The 21,513-nt window shown below is 34.2% G+C and overlaps 1 protein-coding gene across 1 annotated transcript; it reads left to right on the top strand.

Moving 5' to 3' along the window:
* The first annotated feature begins 6,986 nt into the window (after positions 1-6,986).
* Positions 6,987-8,422, top strand: LOC115974448 (histone H3.3). The gene is made up of 4 exons (XM_031094822.1): positions 6,987-7,261; positions 7,681-7,757; positions 7,847-7,937; positions 8,054-8,422. Exons 1-4 carry the CDS (start codon positions 7,190-7,192, stop codon positions 8,222-8,224), a joined length of 411 nt encoding a protein of 136 aa, XP_030950682.1. The 5' UTR covers positions 6,987-7,189; the 3' UTR covers positions 8,225-8,422.
* Positions 8,423-21,513: the final 13,091 nt, after the last annotated feature.

The following is a 21,513-nucleotide window of genomic DNA, read 5'->3' as shown; positions in this document are numbered from 1 at the left end:
TCAAGTAAATCATAACAAAGATTCTTAATTTTTTCAATCTCCAAATTAGAATTATCACCATAAATGTTAGGATAATAAAATTCTAATAACTTCATCTTATATCTTGGATCTAAAATAGCAGCAATAGCCATAACAACACTAACATTAGCCCAATAAGAATTAAACTTAGCAAGCATACTTTCTGCCATCGTACTTATCATCTCATTTGAATACACACTCCATTCATTCAATGCAATTTTCAACTCACACACCACATTAAAATACATATTAGTTGTGGGGTACTTACGACCAGAGAAAAACTCAGTCGCACTATGAAACAACTCCAACCTCCCACAAATATCTTTGGCTAACTCCCAATCATAATCATATGGTAAACAAGTATAAGATATTTCACGTTTAGCCAAACGTGAGAAAACATCTTTATAAATCAATGCAGTAGAAAGCATTAAGTAAGTTGAATTCCAACGAGTTTTACAATCTAAAACTAACTCTTTGGTGCATTGAACACGCAATTGACGTGCATTTTCTTCAAATTTTTGTCTTCTTTTTGGTGATCCAGTCCAATAAATCACACTATCACGAATCCTCTCAATACCATCACCAATAAGAGACAACCCATCTTGAACAATCAAATTCAAAATATGTGCAGCATACCTCATATGCAACATAGACCCACCCAACATAAGAGAACTAGTATCAAGCTTATTCAAAAGAATTCTAATCATGGCATCATTAGTACTACAATTATCAACAGTAATTGTAGACAACTTCCTATCAATGTTCCACTCTAAAAAACAATCAACAAGGACTTCAGCAAGAACTTCTTTTGTGTGTGGAGAAGGAACATAAATAAACCTAGAAAAATAATATGAATAATTATAACATAATTCAAAAATCATTCTAAATGTAAAGTCTTTAACATTCAATTTATAGATAAAAAAAATTACCTTAGAACCCGGCTTTGCAACATCCAAGTATGATCAATGAAATGAGCGGTAATGACCATAAACCCTCTCTTTTTGTTACTTGAAGTCCACATATCGGTTGTAATGACCATCTTACTTCCATTCTTGTCCGTCATCTTCAAAGCTTTCTCCCTCTCATTATCATAGATCTTAAGAATGTCACTCTTCAAAGTATTTCTTGTGACAAGCTTAAACATAGGTTGAAGATCGGCCACAAATTCTTTAAACCCAATATGGTCAACCATTGAAAGAGGATATTCATGTAGGATGACCATACGGGCAAGCTTATTCCTCATCTAACTTGATCAAATTGATAAATACTTAAGCTCATGGTTCCATCTACCTTATTTTGTTGTTTGATCAAAACTTGTGTCTTATATCCCTTATATCTTTAAATTTCATCCGTGGACATCTTGCTTAATGATTACGTAAATGAGTTGTACCTTGACTAGACTCACCCAAGTAAAGTTTGTTACAATGATGGCATTGGGTTTTAACTTTTCCGTCAACTTTCTTCCTTGTAAAGTGAGACCAAACATCTGAGGTAGTCTTTCTTTTTCTACTTGTATCCAAGTCCTCATTTGTAGGCTCTTGCTCTCCCTCTGTCCCTTCTTGTTCCTCTACCTCTAAGTCTTCTCCTACTAAGTCCACCGTCGGAGATTTCGGATTCCTAATTGGTTCAAAAGTTTGGGAGTTAGAATCAAAACAAATTATCACAAATTTATTATTACACATACTCATTGATTAACTACAAATTCAAACACTTACTCGTTTAATGGTGATCCTGAGGGTGAACTGCCAGGTGACAATGGTGAGGGTGACCGTGAAAATGGCGAAGGAGACCGCAAAGTCGGCAAGGGACAACGTTCGGTTCTCAAGGGAGAACCACTTGGCGAGGAAGAACCAGATTTGTTTGTGTCTGTGTTTGTGTCTTCCATCTCCGTTTTAGGATCTGCATTCCCAACAAACACAAAAAACAAACAATTTCTTCCATTAAACAAACTATGCAGAAATGAAGAAAACATCAAAGTTATCACATGAAACAAAGTCACAAAACCCTGTGGCATTGACCCTTTGAAACACTTTCTTGCTCCTCAAAGCAGCAACAACAATTCACTAGCGAAAGGATGGTATCAATGATACCCATTTTAGCATGAAGCAACGTAGCAGGGCAGAAGAAGGAATAAACTAAATGGCTGAGATTAACATGTGGCTAAAATTTCAAACTCCCTAGGCAGCCCATCCAACCAATACCTTTGATCCACACCATGAATTTGGCTGTTCAAATTTCAATGTGACCAAGTTTTAATTAACGTTCACTATATGACATTTTTATGTATCCAAGCATCTAATAATGGAATGCTGTGAGAAGGACATCAAGGAGTTTGAATTTCAAAGTATGCATATCTCTACTCTGTTTTATAACAAACAATATCAGTTCAACATTATGTGCATATTAGAATAGTATTGACTTTAATATCTATCATGCCCTGTTTGGTTCTGACTTTTTTTTTTGCATGCAGCAATAGGTAATTTGAGCCCCAGGGGGTTCAAACCCAGGTTCACACCATTATTACTTATTATATACCAATGAAGCTAAGACCACCTTTCAATCTGTTCAGCATTTCCTTCTTTTCTTGTTATAATTACTTCAAAATGAAAGATGTTCAATTCCAAGATTGGATACCATTATGAAAAATTGGCAAAGCATGCAATGATGAAATCAAATAAAGGACATCAAATTAACAAATTAGGCTTTCAGAAAAACTGTCTATGCTTCTATGATTTTATTTTCTACTCCAATAATGACGAGACATTATACATCAGGCCACAATTCATATTATTATTTATTTTGAACTCCCATAAACTTAAAATTAAAAATACAAAAACAATGAAGCTCAACAACATTACAACAAAAAAAAAAAAAAAAAAAAGAACCGGTGACACAAACCTGGAGATGAGCTGCGGAGTGAGGGAGAGCCGGTGACTGGAGATGAGCTGCCGAGTGAGGGAGAGCCGGACCTGTGGGTCGACGGTCAGCCACATTACAACAACCAAAAAAAAAAAAAAAAAGAACCGGTGACACAAACCTGGAGATGAGTTGCGGAGTGAGGGAGACTGGGAGAGCCGGTGACTGGAGATGGGCGACGGAGTAAAAGAGAGCCACTGAGCCAGTCGGAGTGAGGGAGTGAGGGAAAGCTGCGTGCTGCGTGAGGGAGTGAGGGAGAGCTAAGGGAGAGTCGGAGACCTGAGGGAGAGCTGCGTGCTGCGTGAGGGAGTGAGGGAGAGGCGGAGAGCTGTGTGAGGGATTTTCAGATTTGGGGATTTTAGATTTAGGTTAGAATTATAAGTATATATATATAATGGGCATTTTAGTAATTTAGGATACCGGGTTTTAAACGGGGCGGGTTTTGGGTCGGTTTCGGGTTTTTTTTTTAAAAAATCCATACCCGACCCTATCCTTAATCGGACCGGGTAAAACCCGACCCATTAGGGTCGGGCCGGACCGGGTATCCACGGGTCGGGCCGAAATTGCCATCCCTATGCTCAACCCATATTTCAAGTTTATAAAACACGGGTATAAATAATGCTTTTTTAAAAACTAATTTATGCATGAAAACATTTTAAAACAAAATATTAAAAATTTAAAAATAGCATCTTAATTTCTTTCTTATGAATTATTGGATAAAATTTGGCTTCAAACATGTTTGAAACTATCTTTTTCAACTCATCATTTCATTACTTGGTAAATTATAAAATTATTCATCTGTATTACTTAAACGAGTCAGTCTTGTGATTAAAATTACGTACAAATAATCTCTCCAATTACCATATAATAGGTTGAAGCAAAATAAGTCCAAATATATTTTGAGTCAAACTTTTTTTTTTAATTGGAATATGACGTTTTGTGTCAAATTAGGTAAAAAAAAAAAAAAAAACCCCTTAACGGTTTGGACTTTGGACTAATATCATGCACTCCCAAAACTTTTTAAAAATATCTAATTTGCTCTTTAAGAACAATTTCAATTAACTTGTGAGTTTAAGACAAGTTGTTGGAAGGAAGTAGGGAACTTTGAGGTGTAATAAACTTTTAAATGACGTCAAGTGTCGTATGTACTTAAGGGACAAAATATATATTTTTTGAAAATACATGGTAATATTTGGTAGTACCCCAAATCTTGATGGTAAAAAAGTATTTTACACCATGTGTTTACTATTTTCCAAATGATCTCTCCATTTTGGTTTAAATTGATCGCCCAAAAACACAAATTAAGGACAACAAATTGTTTGTTTAGGGATACCCAGCGATGGGTTCAATGGATTGGATATGCTATAAACTTGAAGATTCGAAGCTTCATCCACTGCACTATCTATCTATGGGGTTTTCAAAATGTCTTGTAAGCATGGAATTAAATAGTCTACCCAAAGTACGGAACCCCATTCTTTTTTTTAAGGACACAAAGTATATTACTAATTGTGAAATGAACCTCACCTCCCATTTCCCTTCCGTTTACTTATTACAATGGAATTGTTAACACTGCTATTAGATGTGTTTGTGTGGATACCTAAACCCTAAGTTTTTTCTTTTGGATTTTTATATGTGGTGATTCATAGATTAAGGGGTAGTTTAGCAAAAATATAACTGTTAAGAGCCCCTAAAACTAGAACATCAAACAAAATCCAAAAAAAAAAAAAAGAAGATTCTATTGTATCCTTCACATTAAAATAAGGGTAAAAAGCAATTTTATTCATCTCTAAATGTACACCCAATAGATAGAACAAATATATGAGCAACATAAAAGTAGCAAATTATTTCTTAAATTAATAAAAAGATTGATCAAACTTCTACGAGCTAAGTACCTATCTACTACCGCATGGGTGTGATTTGGTGATAGAAGGCATTATATCGCTTCATATGATGATTGGCAAGAGCTAAAGGGTTTGAGTAGTGGTGCTTTAATGAATGTATTGTGCCCACTACGATAGTCCTACTATAATAGCCTTATTAAGGTATTGGATGTACACATGGTATTATAGTATTACCTATCTTACACAAATTTGTTGGTATGTTTAACTATATAATATCATGTGTTTATATGTATTAGTATATAAAATTATAATTATATATACCTTATATCGCGCTCTATATTTTATAAATAAGCTAATATATGAAATTATTAATTATAACTTACTAATAATGTGGGGAGCTAAGAATACTATTATTGTTGGGCCAAGCTTGAGGAGTATGAAAACCCAACCAATAATCAAATTGATCCAAAGGGGGTTAAAATGACCTAAAAGAAGAGTTTTTGTTACCAAAGAGCTGGATAGCCCAAGGAAGACCTTTAGATAAGGACTGCACGAGGAGGGCAAGATGAAGACCACACAAGGCCAGAATGTGGGAGCTGAGGGAGGCAATAGTGACAAGTGTGGATAAGGGGAAAGGAAGCTTTCCAAAGAAGCATCCATCATCTCCCCATTGAATGCATTGCACCAACCATACTAGTTGTATTAATGGCTAAATGACACCTGAACAATGCCAACACAACTTGTAATCTACTCATCATGGCCTTAAAAGAGAGGATGAGACAAGTATCTTGGTGGGGGATCAACGACCCTTTATGTGGAGGGTTAGGATTGGAGTAGTACCACTATAAAAAGGAGGAGATTCCTAGTGAACATGGATTAACCCTTAATACTAGAAAGGAGAAGCACTTATCTTTGTATTCCAAGTATAAAAGGGCTCTTCGACCATTTTGAGGAAAGATAAATCTGTCTCTTTACCCTTAATCAACCTGTTTAAACTCCATCTTTCAGCTTTTACTTTCTCTTTTTGACATGGTTTATCATTTATGAGTCTAAGTGTTGGTTTGCAAACTTATTTCTACAAATTGGTTGTAATAAACCTTGATTCGAGCTCAATCTTCCATTGAACTTCAGATTTTTACCCCATACAAATAATATAAGTAATGGATTTCATTTTTAAAATTATATCTCTTATATACCAACATAATAGGTGTTTTTATTCGTTTAATATTTTGGTTTTTTTTTTTTTTTTTTTTTGAGAAAAAACTCGTTTAGAGCATCTCCAACAAATTCATCAAAATTTTGTACTATTTGGAGAATGAATAGTAACTTTTAGCTATATCTATCAATTTTTTCAAATATACTTTAAAACAAATTTTCTATCTCATTTAAATATTATTTATTCATTCATTATTTATTATTTCTTTAATAACTACATATCTTTCAACATTTTTTTATTCAACATCTTATTATTATAATAGAAAAAAAATTTGAAGAATGAATAGTAGCCCATCAAATTTGATGAGCTACTGTTGATGAGCAAAAAAAATTTTTGGGTATAGAAAATCCATTGGAGAGGCTTTTTTTGGTCTCATTCTCTATTATAGAGAATATCTTACTTTTGCATAGACCATTTGAGAGGCTCTTAATAGAGTAATACTTTTAGCCTTAGCTTGGGCATAAATTTGACCTGTTTTCTATTAAATAAATAAATACAATTTTTTTTTTTTTGATTACTAAGGTCTGATCTTTTAAAAAATAAATCAGTTTTATTTTTTATTTCTTTGATAAGAAATCGGTTTCATTATAACATATGTGTCGGCGTGAGGCGTGTAGCATGTTAATCTTGTACAAATTATTTTTTTGGGCAATAATTAAATTTACAGGAAAAAAAAAAAATGTGTCGGCGGGAGGCGTGTAGCATGTTAATCTTGTGCAAATTATTATTTTCGGAAATAATTAAATTTAAAGGAAAAAAAAAAACTGAAACCGCCCACGTACATAGACCGTATCAGCGAAGACCGCGTGCTTTAATATACACCGTTGATTTAAGATTGACTCGGGGTGAGTCACCACAAGCACGACTCAGCCAACATTTTATCTCACAAAAGAAACACAACTCGTCCACGCTGACAATCCTCGTCTCACACATAGCAACCAATAACATACAATTCCCTCACAAAAAAGCCACCAATCAGAGGGCTTCACACGGATCAACGCCTTTTCAAAAATACAAATCCTTCTCCTAAATGCCGTTGCGGACTTGAAGTCCACGCCGCTCTCCTCTCCTATATATAAGACCCCTGTACTTTCACCAAATCCCACATTCACATTCAAATCTCAGATTCTCTCAGAAAAATCAAAACCCTAACTTCTTTTTCTTCGCTTTTGGTTCTCTGATTCCGATCTGAAGAGAGATGGCTCGTACCAAGCAGACTGCTCGCAAGTCCACCGGAGGAAAGGCTCCAAGGAAGCAGCTTGCCACTAAGGTGTGTTTCTTTTAAAGCTTTCTTCTTAGTTAGATTCTTTCTTTGAATAGAAAATAATTCTTTAGATTTGTCTCTCTAGGAAAATAAAATTGCTTAATATCTCTCTCTTCTAGTGAACTTTCTTTGGAAACAAACATGACTTAGGGTTTTTGGATTGTTCTTGAATTTAATTCCGAGAATCGTACAAACGTGACTTAGGGTTTTCTTCTTAGTCCGTTTCTTTCTTTCAATATAAAATAATTCTTTCGATTTTCTCTCTAGGAAAGTAAAATTACTTAATTTCTCTCTTTTAGTGGACTTTCTTTGGAAACAAACGTTACTTAGGGTTTTGGAATTGTTCTTTGAATTTAATTCCGAGAATTATATAAACATGAAATTAGGGTTCTGAATTTGACTTTATTTTGGTTAATTTCGTGAAGGCTGCAAGGAAATCTGCACCCACAACTGGTGGAGTGAAGAAGCCCCATCGTTATCGTCCCGGAACTGTTGCTCTCCGGTAATTAATTTTTCGAAAAATTCGAACTTTTGTAATTAGGTTGCTTATTTTTTTTTCGAAACCCTAATTTTCTTCTGGATTTTAAACAGTGAAATTCGTAAGTACCAGAAGAGTACCGAGCTTTTGATCCGCAAGTTGCCCTTCCAGCGTCTTGTTCGTGAAATCGCACAAGACTTCAAGGTTTGCTTATATCCCTCACCTCTGTTTGGCTGCCGAGAAAATTGATCTTACATGTTTTTTCTTGTTCTCTTTGTGCGAATTGTTGTTCTTATATGAAATTCTCTATTGTTTTCCAGACGGATTTGAGGTTCCAGAGCCATGCTGTTCTCGCTCTTCAAGAGGCCGCGGAGGCTTACCTTGTGGGTCTCTTCGAGGACACCAACCTGTGCGCTATCCATGCCAAGAGGGTCACCATTATGCCTAAGGATATCCAGCTCGCAAGGAGGATCCGTGGCGAACGTGCTTAAGCGTTTCGGGCTTCGTTAATTTTAGATTGGTTATTCGTAGTATTTGCTTTTGATTTTGTATAGGAGATAAAAAAAAAGGCTAGGATATTGAGGCAATTGCCTTTAAAGCTTTTATATTTGCTTGGTTAAGAACAAGGTTTAATTCTTCATTAATCTCTTTTGAATTCAACGATTTTACTATTTTATTCGTTTTTCATTTATCGTGCTGTTATTTTTTTGGTTGTGAGCCTCTGATTGAACCCTAATTTGATAGTCTGTTTGATGTTGTGAAATCTGTAATCAAACTCTGCGAATGAGCAATCCCAATGATTCTGTATCGGGCGCAATCCGATTTGTCCGTGTTTTTGCTGCCTTGCGCGTTACGTTTGTGGGCTTGTATTTGGTTTTCTTCTACAGCTGTGCTGGAAAAAATATGGGCCTGTTAAAAGAAGTAAACGTTACTGCCCCCTACAACCCAATTAATCTTAACATCATCCAAAAAAATATATGTTGTCAATCTCATGAGTCCCTTCAAATGTTACATTGCCCCCATATGTTTTTTCTTCCTAAACTCCCATCTCAACACACCCGTCAACCTAACTATTGTCATCTTAAACTGATATGCCTCATCTTAAATTGATATGCCATGTTCATGAATTCATTTCTTTTGTCCCGTGTTCAAGTCTCTTTGTTTTTACTTTTTATTTTTTTTAAACCTATTTACAGGGAATTTTGTAAAAAAAATTTACCGTTATTTATAAAAATGCTATAAAAAAAAGAAAAGATTTTGATGTTTAATCACCATCAAAACTTTCATTTGAAGCTTCAATTGTCACATTATATGAGCTTGACATAAGAGAACATCCATATTACCCAATATCATCTAAGCTATGTATTGGCTTAGCAATTTCAAGAAAGTCTAAAATCTATCATTTGACATACGAAAACATTCAATTTTTTAGAATATGGTTACAATATCTATAAGCTATGTAAGGGGATTTAGTAATTTCAAGAAAGTCTGATTTTCAACAAATTGGCTAAAAAAATAAAGGGTTCCTAACTACGCCCTAAGTTGTGATTTTTGTTTGCTACTGTTATGCTTGCTATTTGTCTAATGAAATATTATTCAGCCAAAAAGAATTTTTGATCCGGTTCTATAATAGAATTAGTTTGGTTTAAATATTAAAACTCTTTGCTAATTATCACACTTTAAATTATTGAAGGTAAAAATCGAGGAATTCAAATTCAATTAGATTATAAATTAGAGTCTAATTTTGCACTTGTCTATATTAAATAAAGAGAGATATTACATACAATCTTAGTTACAGGCCTTACAAACATGCGAAGTGCCCATTTCGTACACCTTTACCTGTTGATGGGCCCTTAAATATCTTAGTTAAATGCATTACAAACGATCGACCGTCTATAGAGCATAATTAAGTGGTCTGACTTTACTTATTAAACAAATTTAACAATTTTAAATAGGATGGGTGATGTGGTCTAATTTCTCCTTCTCATGCTGATTTTTCAAAAAAATTGTCTCATTCCCCGATTGATTTCACTTTGAATTCAAATTTGTTGTCGATTTCCAAGTTTCCTTAATTCTTGACAAACACAACAACAATCAATGGGCCTATAGTATGAAACACTTTATGAAAGAGCGTTGTCCATGGAGACATGTCAATGGAGAGCTCTAAGCAGGGTTGGAGCCACATAGCAAAATTCAAAATTTCTTCTATAGTATACATAGCAAATGATATGGGCAATTCCAAAAAATATAACCGCCCCTCGTTTGTTCTTCAAAGTTGTACCAGTCCAACAGCTTAAAAGAAGCCTGTCCTCAAATAAAATAATACTTGGCCCATTCAGTTGTCCAAACACTTGTAATTAAAATCAGTAACTACTTTCTCCTTCCAAATAGCAACGACATAAGCCCATTAACCATTTCAAAACATAACTTTACTTTTCCCCCTTCATTCTATTGTCAAGAAAACTATAGCCTGCAGGTGTTTTTGCTTGTTTTCCTCTATAGTGCTGCCAACCCATTGTTTATTTCTTATCAACTCATCTCATCTCAAGATTCTCAACTCACTCAAACAAAACCATCAAAGTTTGTATGGGTGTTTAGATTTTTAAGAATATGCTTTGTTTATTAAAGTTGTGTTGTTCATTTATTTATTTATTTTTATAGCTATATGATAGTATATTATTATATTACATCTTTCTTCTGAGTTAGTATATCATCATTTTTTTTTTGGGATTTGAAATTAGGTGCCCAATAATTCATTTAAAAAAAATAAAATATAGGAAAATTTTAATAAGTGGCGGCTTCAGAAATTTTTCTTAGGGTGTTTCTTAAGAAGTATAAATTATACAATCTAATAAAAAGATAAATTCATATATTGATAACAACAACAATAAAAAAAAACGCGCAAATACATAAAATTTATAACTGCCTTTTACGAATTTTCATATTTTGAAATTGTTGCATGATAGTCTCATTATCAATGTTACAAGCTACATCTTTTTCGATGTATACAACTAAACAGTCATTCATCCATTGAATGTAGAACAAATTATAGAGCAAAATTTAATTTTATTGGCATAAAAAAAACTGAGGGTGTTCCCAAATATTTTTTTGACGGGTAGACAAATAAAGATTTTTAAATTATATTATATATATATATGTATATATAAAATTTCACGTCAAGGTGGTCTTGGGACCACCTTTACCTTAAGGTGGCACCGCCCCTGATTTTAATAATATGAATAATGATGGGTTATGTGGGGGAAGATCCACCTGCAGTTAGTTTGTCTGTTTTGGGATCGAAGGACCTGCACAGCTTTGTTCTTTGTAAGCGACGTGAGCAGTTTTTGAGATTTGCTCCCACATCAAAGAAGGATGCACCCCACTCATGCTTTATAAGGCTTGGTTGAAGGTAAGAGTGTACCACTACAACACATGGCGTGCCCTTCGGGGTAACAAAACCGTGCGGTCAGAGCAAGTCTCGAAAACTGCCACCCAAAGCGGACAATACCTTTGATGGGCACTGCCCTCAAAAGTGCCTTTTTGTGGGGGAAGATCCACCCGTAGTCAGTTTGTTCACTTAGGGGCTGAAGGACCCTCACGACTTTGTTCTTTGCAAGCGACGTGAGCAGTTTTTGAGACCTGCTCCCCACATCGAAGAAAGATGCACCCTACTCATGCCTTATAAGCCTTGGCTGAAGGCAAGAGTGTACCACTACCCAAAAACTGCTCATGTCGTTTGCAAAGAATAAAGCCTCCTTCGGTCCTAAAGCAGACAAACTGATTGCAGGTGGATCTTCCCCCATAGATTAATAGTAAATAATAGTGGTTTATTTTTTCTTAAGTGTGAATAACACATCAATATAATTGAGTAAAAATTGATGAAATTTATTCTATGAATGATTATCTTCTGACATAATTTTGATGCAATTTTTGTATATTATTATATAAGTAATATGTCTATTGTCAATTAGATAGTTTTTGTATATTTATTAATGTTTAACAATATGACAATTAATCAAAGTTGATAATTTAGTATTCAATAGATTTATGAATTATAATTGTAACTCGGCCCTCCAAGCGAACATTCCTAGCCATGCACCTGTTCCACATACAGAAATAGGGGAAAAAACAAGTGGATGAGAAAAAAGTGAAAAAAAATTTTAATTAAAAATAAAAGGTAGTTTGAGTGGGATACATGTCCACCATGTAAGGAAAATTACTAAATAAAAATTACAGTCGTGTTAAAATACAATATGTTTTGACAAAATTTTCAAAAACAGTTGACAGTTGAGTTGTCTTTTGTATGTCAAAAAAAAAAAAAAAAATTATTATACTAAGATTGACTACAACTAAAAAAAAGTATTGTGAAAATATTGTGATATTTAATTTTATTTTTAAACTTTTTAAATTAGTGTGCTATTTTTCTTTAGAAAAAAAATAGTTTTATTGACACAATATTTTAATAACAATGTCATAATAAAATATAGACAGTAAGTTATTATTAGTTCTTATCTGGACCTACTAGTGAGATTATCATTTTTTTATCTACAATTAACAACTTGCCATATAAATTTTATTGTAAAATTTTTATGAAAATGTTGTGTCCATAACCTAGATTAAGAGAGGTAATTAAACAAAGAATTCTCTCTTTATATATATATATATATATATATATAGAAATTAATGAAGTTTGTCTTTACCGAGCATTATGATGACTGTGGGACTTATCACGACTGTGGGACTTATCAGTCCCATATACAGTCGTGAATAACATAACTACATCCAAAGAGGGAGCATCTTATGGTTGTCGGTGTCTCAGTCATCATAATGCTTGGTAAAGACAAACTATATTAATTTCTTTGGCTTAGGAACGTCTCCATTGACATGTCTCCATAGACGATGCTCTTCAGAAAGTGTTTCACAGCATAGGCCCATTGATTGTTGTTGTGATTGTTCAATATCAGGTGCTGCACGTGCTTCTTAAATGATCTTTTATTTGTGTTTGTTGTCTTTGAGCATTAGCATTTTTTCTTAAATGATCTTTTATTTGTGTTTGTTGTCTTTGAGCATTAGCATTGAAAAATGCTAATGCTATATTTAAGCCCTTTTTAGCATTTTATGGCTCAAAATACACTGCATCAAAGGATGCTAAACACAACTATTGTAAAAAATTTTACAATAGTGCTACAGTACAATTCTATCTTTAGAATTGTACTGTAGCACAATTGTAAAAAAAAAAATATATATTTTAATCAACCGGCATTTCTCTCTTTTCACTCTCTCTTTCTCATCTGCTCTCTCCGCTCTCTTCATTCTCTCTGCACTTTCCTCTTCCAAACCCAAACATCATCTGCTCTCTCCGCTCTCTTCATTCTCTCTGCTCTTTCCTCTTTCAAACCCAAATATCATCCATCTCTTTCTCATCTACTTTTTTTTTTGGGCTGTGACCGGTGCTTAAAGGAAGTAGTGGGTTTCAAACCCAAACATCATCCATCTCTTTCTCATCTGCTTTTTTTTTTTTTTTTTTGGCTGTGACCGGTGCTTAAAGGAAGTGGTGGGTATGGCTGAGGTGAGTTGTGGGTCACGGAGATCGGAGTGGGCTGAAGTGGGTCACGGCGTGGGTCATGGCATGGGTCGCGGAATCGGAGATCGAAGTGAGCTGAAGTGGGTTGTGGGTATGGTTAAAGTGGTCATGGCGTGGGTCACGAAGATCGGAGATTGGAGATCGGGTTCTGTTGTGACGCTGGTTTTTTTTTTTTTTTTTTTTTTAATTGAGATTTTTGTTCCGGTGGGATTTTAGAGAAACTCCTTTGTACATGTCGCCGGAATCAGTTAATCGAATCGCTGGCGGATATTTGGATTATGTGTGTTTGTTGCTCTATTTAAGGTTTGATGGTTGTGTTTGTGGGTTTGTGCGTGTGTGTGTGCGTGGTGATGGATTTGGAAAAGCGTAGGAAAACAGAAGTTACGATTAGAAAAAAATAGTAAAAAAAGATTAAAAAATAATATTTTAATAAAAATAGAGTTTTAGGATGTAGGAGGTATTGTAAAATGGGATGGTATAAGTAATAAAGTGACTTTTTGAAATGGTATAATAGTATAGCATAGCATTCTTTGATGCTGATGCTCGTTTGTGTATTTATATGGTTTCTGAGAAGAAAATTAATAATGCATGGTAAAGAAAAAACTCCATTTCTTAATCTAATTTCTTATGCTTAGGAACAGGTGCATAACTAGGAATGTTCGCTTGGGGGCCGAGTTATAGTGTTGATACAATAATTATAATTCATAAATCTATTGATCGAATACAAAATTATCAACTTTGATTAATTGTCATATTGTTTTTTTTTTTGAAGATAATTGTCATATTGTTAAACATTAATAAATATACAAAAATTGTCTAATTAACAATAGACATTGTAAGGACTGAAATTGGATTGGTCCATTAATAAATATACAAAAATTTTCTAATTAACAATAGACATTGTAAGGACTGAAATTGGATTGGTCCCAAAACTAGATTGGGCTCATACGCCAACGGCCTAAACAATAAATTTGTAGAGCGTGGATAGAAGAACTAGATCTATCCCAGAAGAAAAACGATTAGATTTTACGATTCAAGACAGTTTGACCCAAATAAGATTAGAAAATCTATCCTCGGAATGGCTTAAGTAATTTGTATCATATGGTTTTCTTGAAAATAAAATTGTACAAGAGTTCCATTCTGTATATCCTCTCCTCTTAGTACATTTTTCTATGTTATATATTACAATTTTGGTGTCATCCTTACCGCACACGTGTAGGTTAGATTCGGGGGATTCCTTCCTGTCCCATCTAGCACCTCCCAGAACCATCAACCAGCAGTTGTAAAGCTGCTTGATCACTGTTCAGGCATCACTTTCACATTAATGCGGCCAGAGAGTTGGTTGAGAGGCATTTAATATTGAGGTAGCAGCTTTTGAAGATATTTGTTTACCTTTCTATTCTTATTCCTGATCCAATGTCTTACCCTTAGTTGTGATGTAACTCCGAAGTAAGTTCGTGATGATATGGCACTTAGATTTACCTCGGACACATGTTGCCGAGAAGACTTTAATCCTCGGACGCTTATTGGACCCATCTCACATTGTCTCTACTCCTCTCTTCATTTTATTCCCCTCGTAACCTTATTTGGGCCTCTTCGGATGGTTTAACGTCCTCGGATAGGGCCATAGGCTCAATTAATACTGCTTTAACAATACTTCCTAATTAACTGGCCCCCACAGACATATTACATATATAATAATATAAAAAAATTGCATCAAAATTATGTTAGAAGATAATCATTCATGGAATAAATTTCATCAATTTTTACTCAATTATATTGATCTATTATTCACACTTAAGAAAAAAAACCACTATTATTTACTATTAACCCATCATTATTCATATTATTAAAATTTTCCTATATTTTATTTTTTTTAATGAATTATTGGGCACCTAATTTCAAATCCCAAAAAAATGATGATATACTAACTCAGAAGAGAGATGTAATATAGTAATATACTATAATATAGCTATAAAAAAAAAAAAAAAAAAATGAACAACACAACTTTAATAAACAAAGCATATTCTTAAAGATCTAAACACCCATACAAACTTTGATGGTTTTGTTTGAGTGAGTTGAGAATCTTGAGATGAGACGAGTTGATAAGAAATAAACAATGGGTTGGCAGCACTATAGAGGAAAACAAGCAAAAACACCAGCAGGCTATAGTTTTCTTGACAATAGAATGACGGGGGAAAAGTAAAGTTATGTTTTGAAATGGTTAATGGGCTGACGTTTATGCTACTTGGAGAGAGTAGTTACTGATCATTGGATTAATTACAAGTGTTTACACAATTGAATGGGCCAAGTATTATTTTATTCGAGGACAGGCTTCTTTTAAGCTGTTGGACTGGTACAGCTTTGAAGAACAAATGAGGGGGTTGGTTATATTTTTTGGAATTGCCCATAGCAAATCCACCCTTGCTTAGAACTCTCCATTGACATGTCTTCATGGACAACACTCTTTCATAAAGTGTTTCATAGTGTAGGCCCATTGATTGTTGTTGTGTTTATCAAGAATTAAGGAAACTTGGAAATCGACAACAAATTTGAATTCAAAGTGAAAAATCAATCGGGGAATGAGACAATTTTTTTTGAAAAATAAGCATTAGGAGGAGAAATTAGATCACATTACTTATCCATTATTCTACTAAAAAACTCCAATCTTATTTAAAATTGTTAAATTTGTTTAATAAGAAAAGTCAAGTTTTGTTTAATTTTTTTGATTATTATCATAAATTAACTCAACAATTTTAAATAAGTGAATTTTTTTTGAGAAGAATGGTGAATAAGTGACATGATCTATCACTAAGGATTGTATAATTTATTCATTGGAAGACTGTTCAACATCAATCAAAGTTGTTGATGTCACTACTAGTGTCATGTTGATGTCACATGAGGTGGTGCATGGGCACATGAAGCAGGTGCACGGGAAGGCAATGCCTGAGAATCCAAGAATGGGCGAATGGTACATTATGGTGCAGGGTGCCCAAAATCTTCTGACAATTAGAGATCCACCTGCGTGGTTGTTTTTGTTAAAAATGCTGGAAATTGACAGATTTGTGAGGATAACAATCTTGCACCCAACAACTGACCCAAAAACAATATACGGATCAGTACAGGCAATGTGTGGGCGACTAATGTTGGTGACTATTTGGGGAAAAAAAAAAAAAACTTTGAATGATGAATTTATTCTTGTAAGCATCCAACTTCGTGTGGGTTGGTACAATGCCTCAATTAAGAGAACTTTTTAGTATGATGATATTGCAATAAATTAACATAAAAGTAATAAAAGAGAGTAAATTGGATTGAAAACTAAGGATTAAGGAATTGTGACTAAAGACACAACTTGATGAATGCTTACTTGAATCTAATTGAAGATAACTTAAACACAAATGTTGAAGATCACTAAATTTCCTACTAGGCTAGAAGAACTACCCTATGTCTAAAAAGACATGTTGACTTGAAGAAGTTTTCTTTAATGCGCTTGGTTGGCTGTTGTGTTATTTGTCCTTTTTATAGTCCTAATAAGACAAAGTTATTTGTCCCTATAAAGACGAAGTTACAAACAAACACATTACTATTTTACAAGTTAAAACATAACATTCTTATCAAAAAGTTAAAACATAACATGTTTGGCCCTAGATCTAACATGAAAAACAAATGCCAAATAGTGAATGATGTACATTTGCTTTGCAGTTCACCGAAAGGTCCGAAATCCTTTTATATAAAAAAAATGATGAACGAGAATAAAACCACAGCAAAGTGGAAGTTTGTACTTTGTACCGTGTCCTTAATGTAGGACCAATAACCATGTGAGAACTTAAATTCTTCGAAAGTGTAGTCTCCATAGTTTTGAATGAATCCACTGTATTTCTGCACTATGATGTAGGTAGCTAGAATAGAAATTATGCAATGACAAAAGGTCCTAAAAAATAAAATGGACCAGTTAGTCACTCTGTGGTGAGAGAAAGTTGTTCTCAAAGTGGGACTAGGAAAGTAGACCCAAAGACTGTAACTCATATAGGCTAATATGAGTTACAGTCTTTGGGTCTACATCGACTATCCGTGAATCAATTTCAATGGCTAAATAACCCGTGACATTCAGACTGTGGCATATAATTTACCTAGATATATTATTGACTCGTTTCAAGACAAAAATTACCAACTCTTTTTTTTGGAAAATGAACATGTCCCATGCGGCCATACCTTTTCTTAATTTGATTAATTATTTATATAGTTGTGTTATTTATGTATCAATTTTATCCTAGTCTAATAAAGTTTTCGATCTTTAATTCTGAAAGTTGTCGGTAATCATTAATTTTACTTAAAAAAAAAAAATCAGATTCTTTATGATTATATTGGAGCATGCATGAATGTGACACCCTGAATTTTTGCTTATACTAATTGGTTGAAATGGAATCAGAAAGTTTGTCGTTTATTTTTGTCTATTTAACCTTTACACGATCACGTAGGGAAAGACCGGACCACGAAGGATTTGAGTTTTCGTTGACAAAAACATGTTGCGAGAGTTTCACCCTATAATTCCTTTGCTTGATGGGATAGCACCATGTGACTGAGGGAATCAACTTGTTGAAGAGTGGACCAATTTGTTTTGGTTATGCATACACATATGCTCGAATTGCCATAGTATTTTCAACTATTTTGTAATTTGTGCTATGGACAAATATTACACTATCAAATTAATAAATAAATATAAACCGCGTTAGAAAATTTTTTCTCTCTCTCTCAAGAATGTTGTTGTTATTGTTTTGTTTGTTAGTTTTTTTCCCTTGAAATTAACAAGACTATGCATATTAAACACTGGCTATGTTGGCTACTACTTGTTTGAGGAATCATAAAGGTCCTCTTTCAAAGGATAATGCAGGGCATAAATAATTAAAACTACACGGCTTGAATAAACTGTAGCTATTTTTTTTGATAATCTGAATAAACTGTAGCTAGGAAATATTATTAGCAGCCAATTTGATGGAATGAAAGAAGGTACGTACAAACTAGATGGCTGATATTAAAATGTGGAATTGTACATCAGAAAAGACAAAATAGAATATAAAACAGGTACCACCAACTTTGCTAATGGCCATCCAATATGTGGTGTTTTTCTGAAGAAGCCTCAAGAAAAACTAGTCACTGCCTCTTCTTTTGCATTAGTTCCTTAATACAGAATCTTGAAGGAAAAAATAATAATAATAACAATCTATTTTAATTTGGTTGACTATTGCATGATTTATCCATGCATTGAATTTAATACGAGTACATGAATAAAGATATGTGCAACGAACACATTTCATTATATATGCGTATATGGATTTTAAGCCCATTACCCAAGTTGAGGGAAACAACTACTTTGGTGGAAAATACATATCTCTGCAATCATAAAGGGAAGATGGAAAAAAAAATTATAAAATAGAATCCCATATCTTCAAGATTTCATAATTTGTAGGCATAGGGACAATCCTGGAAGTTTCCTAGCTGCTAGCTGTTGCACCTCGCTTGGCCTTGATGGACAATTTCATCTTATGCATGGCATGGATTATGATGGATCATGCTGCTAATGTTTTTGACTTTTGCCCTCAAATTTTTTATTTTTTGATAGATAGAGTTTCAATTCTCAACCATGTTGGGCTGCCAATGGCTTTGGCAGTGTGCACGCGAGCATGCTATGGCTTTTGTGTCCATGCTGGGTTGCCGTGGTCTAGGCACTATGTGCTTTCGATGATTTCGCTCTTATTATCAAGTTAAGACACTAATCGATTTTTAGTATAAACGGAAATTGTACCTCGTGTTTTAGCTTAAGCCACATGTTTTTTTTTAATCAACAATTTTATTAACAAAAGAATCAGAAACAACAGCTAAGAAACCAAAATCCTAGCTTGTTCAAGAGCTAATACATCAAAAAAAAAAAAAAGATGGGGTAGAGCCAAGAACAAACAATCAAAATACTTGTTTTTTAAAGATGAGCAACTTGATTTGCCTCTCTAAGTAGTGGTGGCTCTAGGAAATTTTTTCAAGGGATCATTAAGAAACTTAAATTAAACAAAATTTTTTTAAAAAATGAATATATTGAGTGTAGGGACACAACTTTTAATGACCCAAGGATGACGTTGGGTTCGTATATAAAGGGCCCGAACAATACGATTTGTAGAGAGTGGGTTTGGAAAGGCATGCCCTTGGGCGCTGGGAAGGGGTCTGGTTCTGGTTTCATGAGAACTCATACATAGGTAGGCTTGGACTGTATAGCTGAGCCTTACATTGATGTGGTTCAAAAGGTTTGGCTCCTCGGAATTAGTCCGAGGAGCATTACATTCTCATCATTCTTCCTCCATTTTTTCCAGGATCCCCTTTTCTCTCAGCTCTCGTTCCCTTTTATACTAGTATTTTCTTCCCGTTCTTCACCTACGTGTCCGTTTTTCCTTGTTTGGAGTAGTTACTCGTCTTATCAATCCATACGTCAGAGTGGTTGGGAAAAGCTGGATATCATGGTGTGAGCATGGGTTTGTCAGGCACTAGGCTCCACATTATGGTGTTGGCAGCTTTCTCGTTTGTACTGCTCTTGTACTGAGTTTGTCATTTTCTTCAGGCGCTTTGTGAGGTGTTGAGCGTGAGATCGTCCTCGGCCACGTTCTTGGGCCTTCAGGGAGTTGCATTGCGCGTCCTCGGCGGTTGGGCTCTATCGGACAGGTTTTTGGGCCCTTAACACAAAGTGGGCTGGGATCTCAGATTTCGGGCTCCACAATAACAATATACACATATGTAACAAACCCTCTGTGTGCAAACATACTTTCAAGGGTAGATTATACTAATAAAAAATATTATATATCAATTTTTTTTTATAAAAAAAATAGCATAAAGTAACACCACCTAATATCTCTAGGAGCTCATTTGAACTGAATATATAAACTGACACAGAGCTACCAACTTGGTAACAAGGCCAACACAAGATAGTTTTAAGCCTAAGACGAAAATTTAAAAGGGGCATTTTTATATCTAAATATCACTTAAATGATATTTATTTTATTTTTTATATTATAATTTTTTTATTTCAAATCTATTATTAATTCTTACTAATTTATAAGACTAACACACCCAAAGTGAGCTGGTGATACTTACTATGTAGGTCTTACAAATTGACAAGTCATCAATAAATAAAAGTTATTCAAAACATTCATTTATAATATTGTTTGAGTGACACTAATCATATTCATGTCACATCAATTTGTAAGTTTTTTTTCATAAAATTTGTATTAGTTTTAGCATTTTTCATTCACTTAATGGTGAATTGGTGATTGTGTTGTATTTTTATTAATTCATAATTTTTGTGTGTGGAGAAGATGCTAAAGTACTACAAATTTTACTATAAAAAACTTACAAACTGAAGTGACATTTTAAGAAAAGAATAAATGAATATTGATTTATTTATTGTGATCGGACATCTCAATTTATAAGACCAATGTAATAAAAAAAATGAGCAAATTACACGCTTTTTATTATTATTTATTTTTATTATAATTAGAAAATTAGAAAAAAAAAAAAAAAAAACTTGCTGGCCCCATTTTAATTTGGGGGTCTTTCTATGTTAGGGGGCTTTAGGCCATGGCCTAAATGGTCTAGGCCTAGGGCTGGCCTTGCTTGGTAGTATCTGAAAATAGAACTTGAGTCCTCCATGGAGATGCAATGGATGGTCCATTAATATATACACTTAGGGGTGATTGCGGTGAGGTGTCGTGCGGTTTTCGGTCATTTTTAGCACTGCACTTTGTGGTGTTGTTTAGCCAAAATCATAATTGCACCGCACCTTATTTTTGCGGTCAAATGTGTGATGCGGTTTAGAGTTTAGCCAAAATCATAACCGCACCTCATTTTTGCTGTCACATGTGCAGTTTGATGTATAAGATGCGGTTTGAACGATTTGAAACTGGTATATTTTTCAAATTTTGGGCTTTTTCTGCTGTAGACACCGCATTTTGTACTCCTTACAGCTTATGCCCCTGTTCCTCAATGATGCTCGAACTCTAAGGCCCAAGGCCAGTTTAAAACCCAATCAAATTGATTTGAGGAGTGTTAAAATGGAAAATATCACTTTTTAAATGCACAAAAATCTATTTTTGGAAATAAAATACCAAAGTAGCCCTCGGTCCACGTACGTGGGCAGAAGCTTGTGTACACAGGTCA

This window comes from Quercus lobata, chromosome 2, assembly GCF_001633185.2.
Source record: "Quercus lobata isolate SW786 chromosome 2, ValleyOak3.0 Primary Assembly, whole genome shotgun sequence".
In the NCBI taxonomy this organism is placed as follows: domain Eukaryota; kingdom Viridiplantae; phylum Streptophyta; class Magnoliopsida; order Fagales; family Fagaceae; genus Quercus; species Quercus lobata.
Note: the sequence above shows the minus strand (reverse complement) of the source record. Positions and strands in the feature narration are given on the sequence as shown.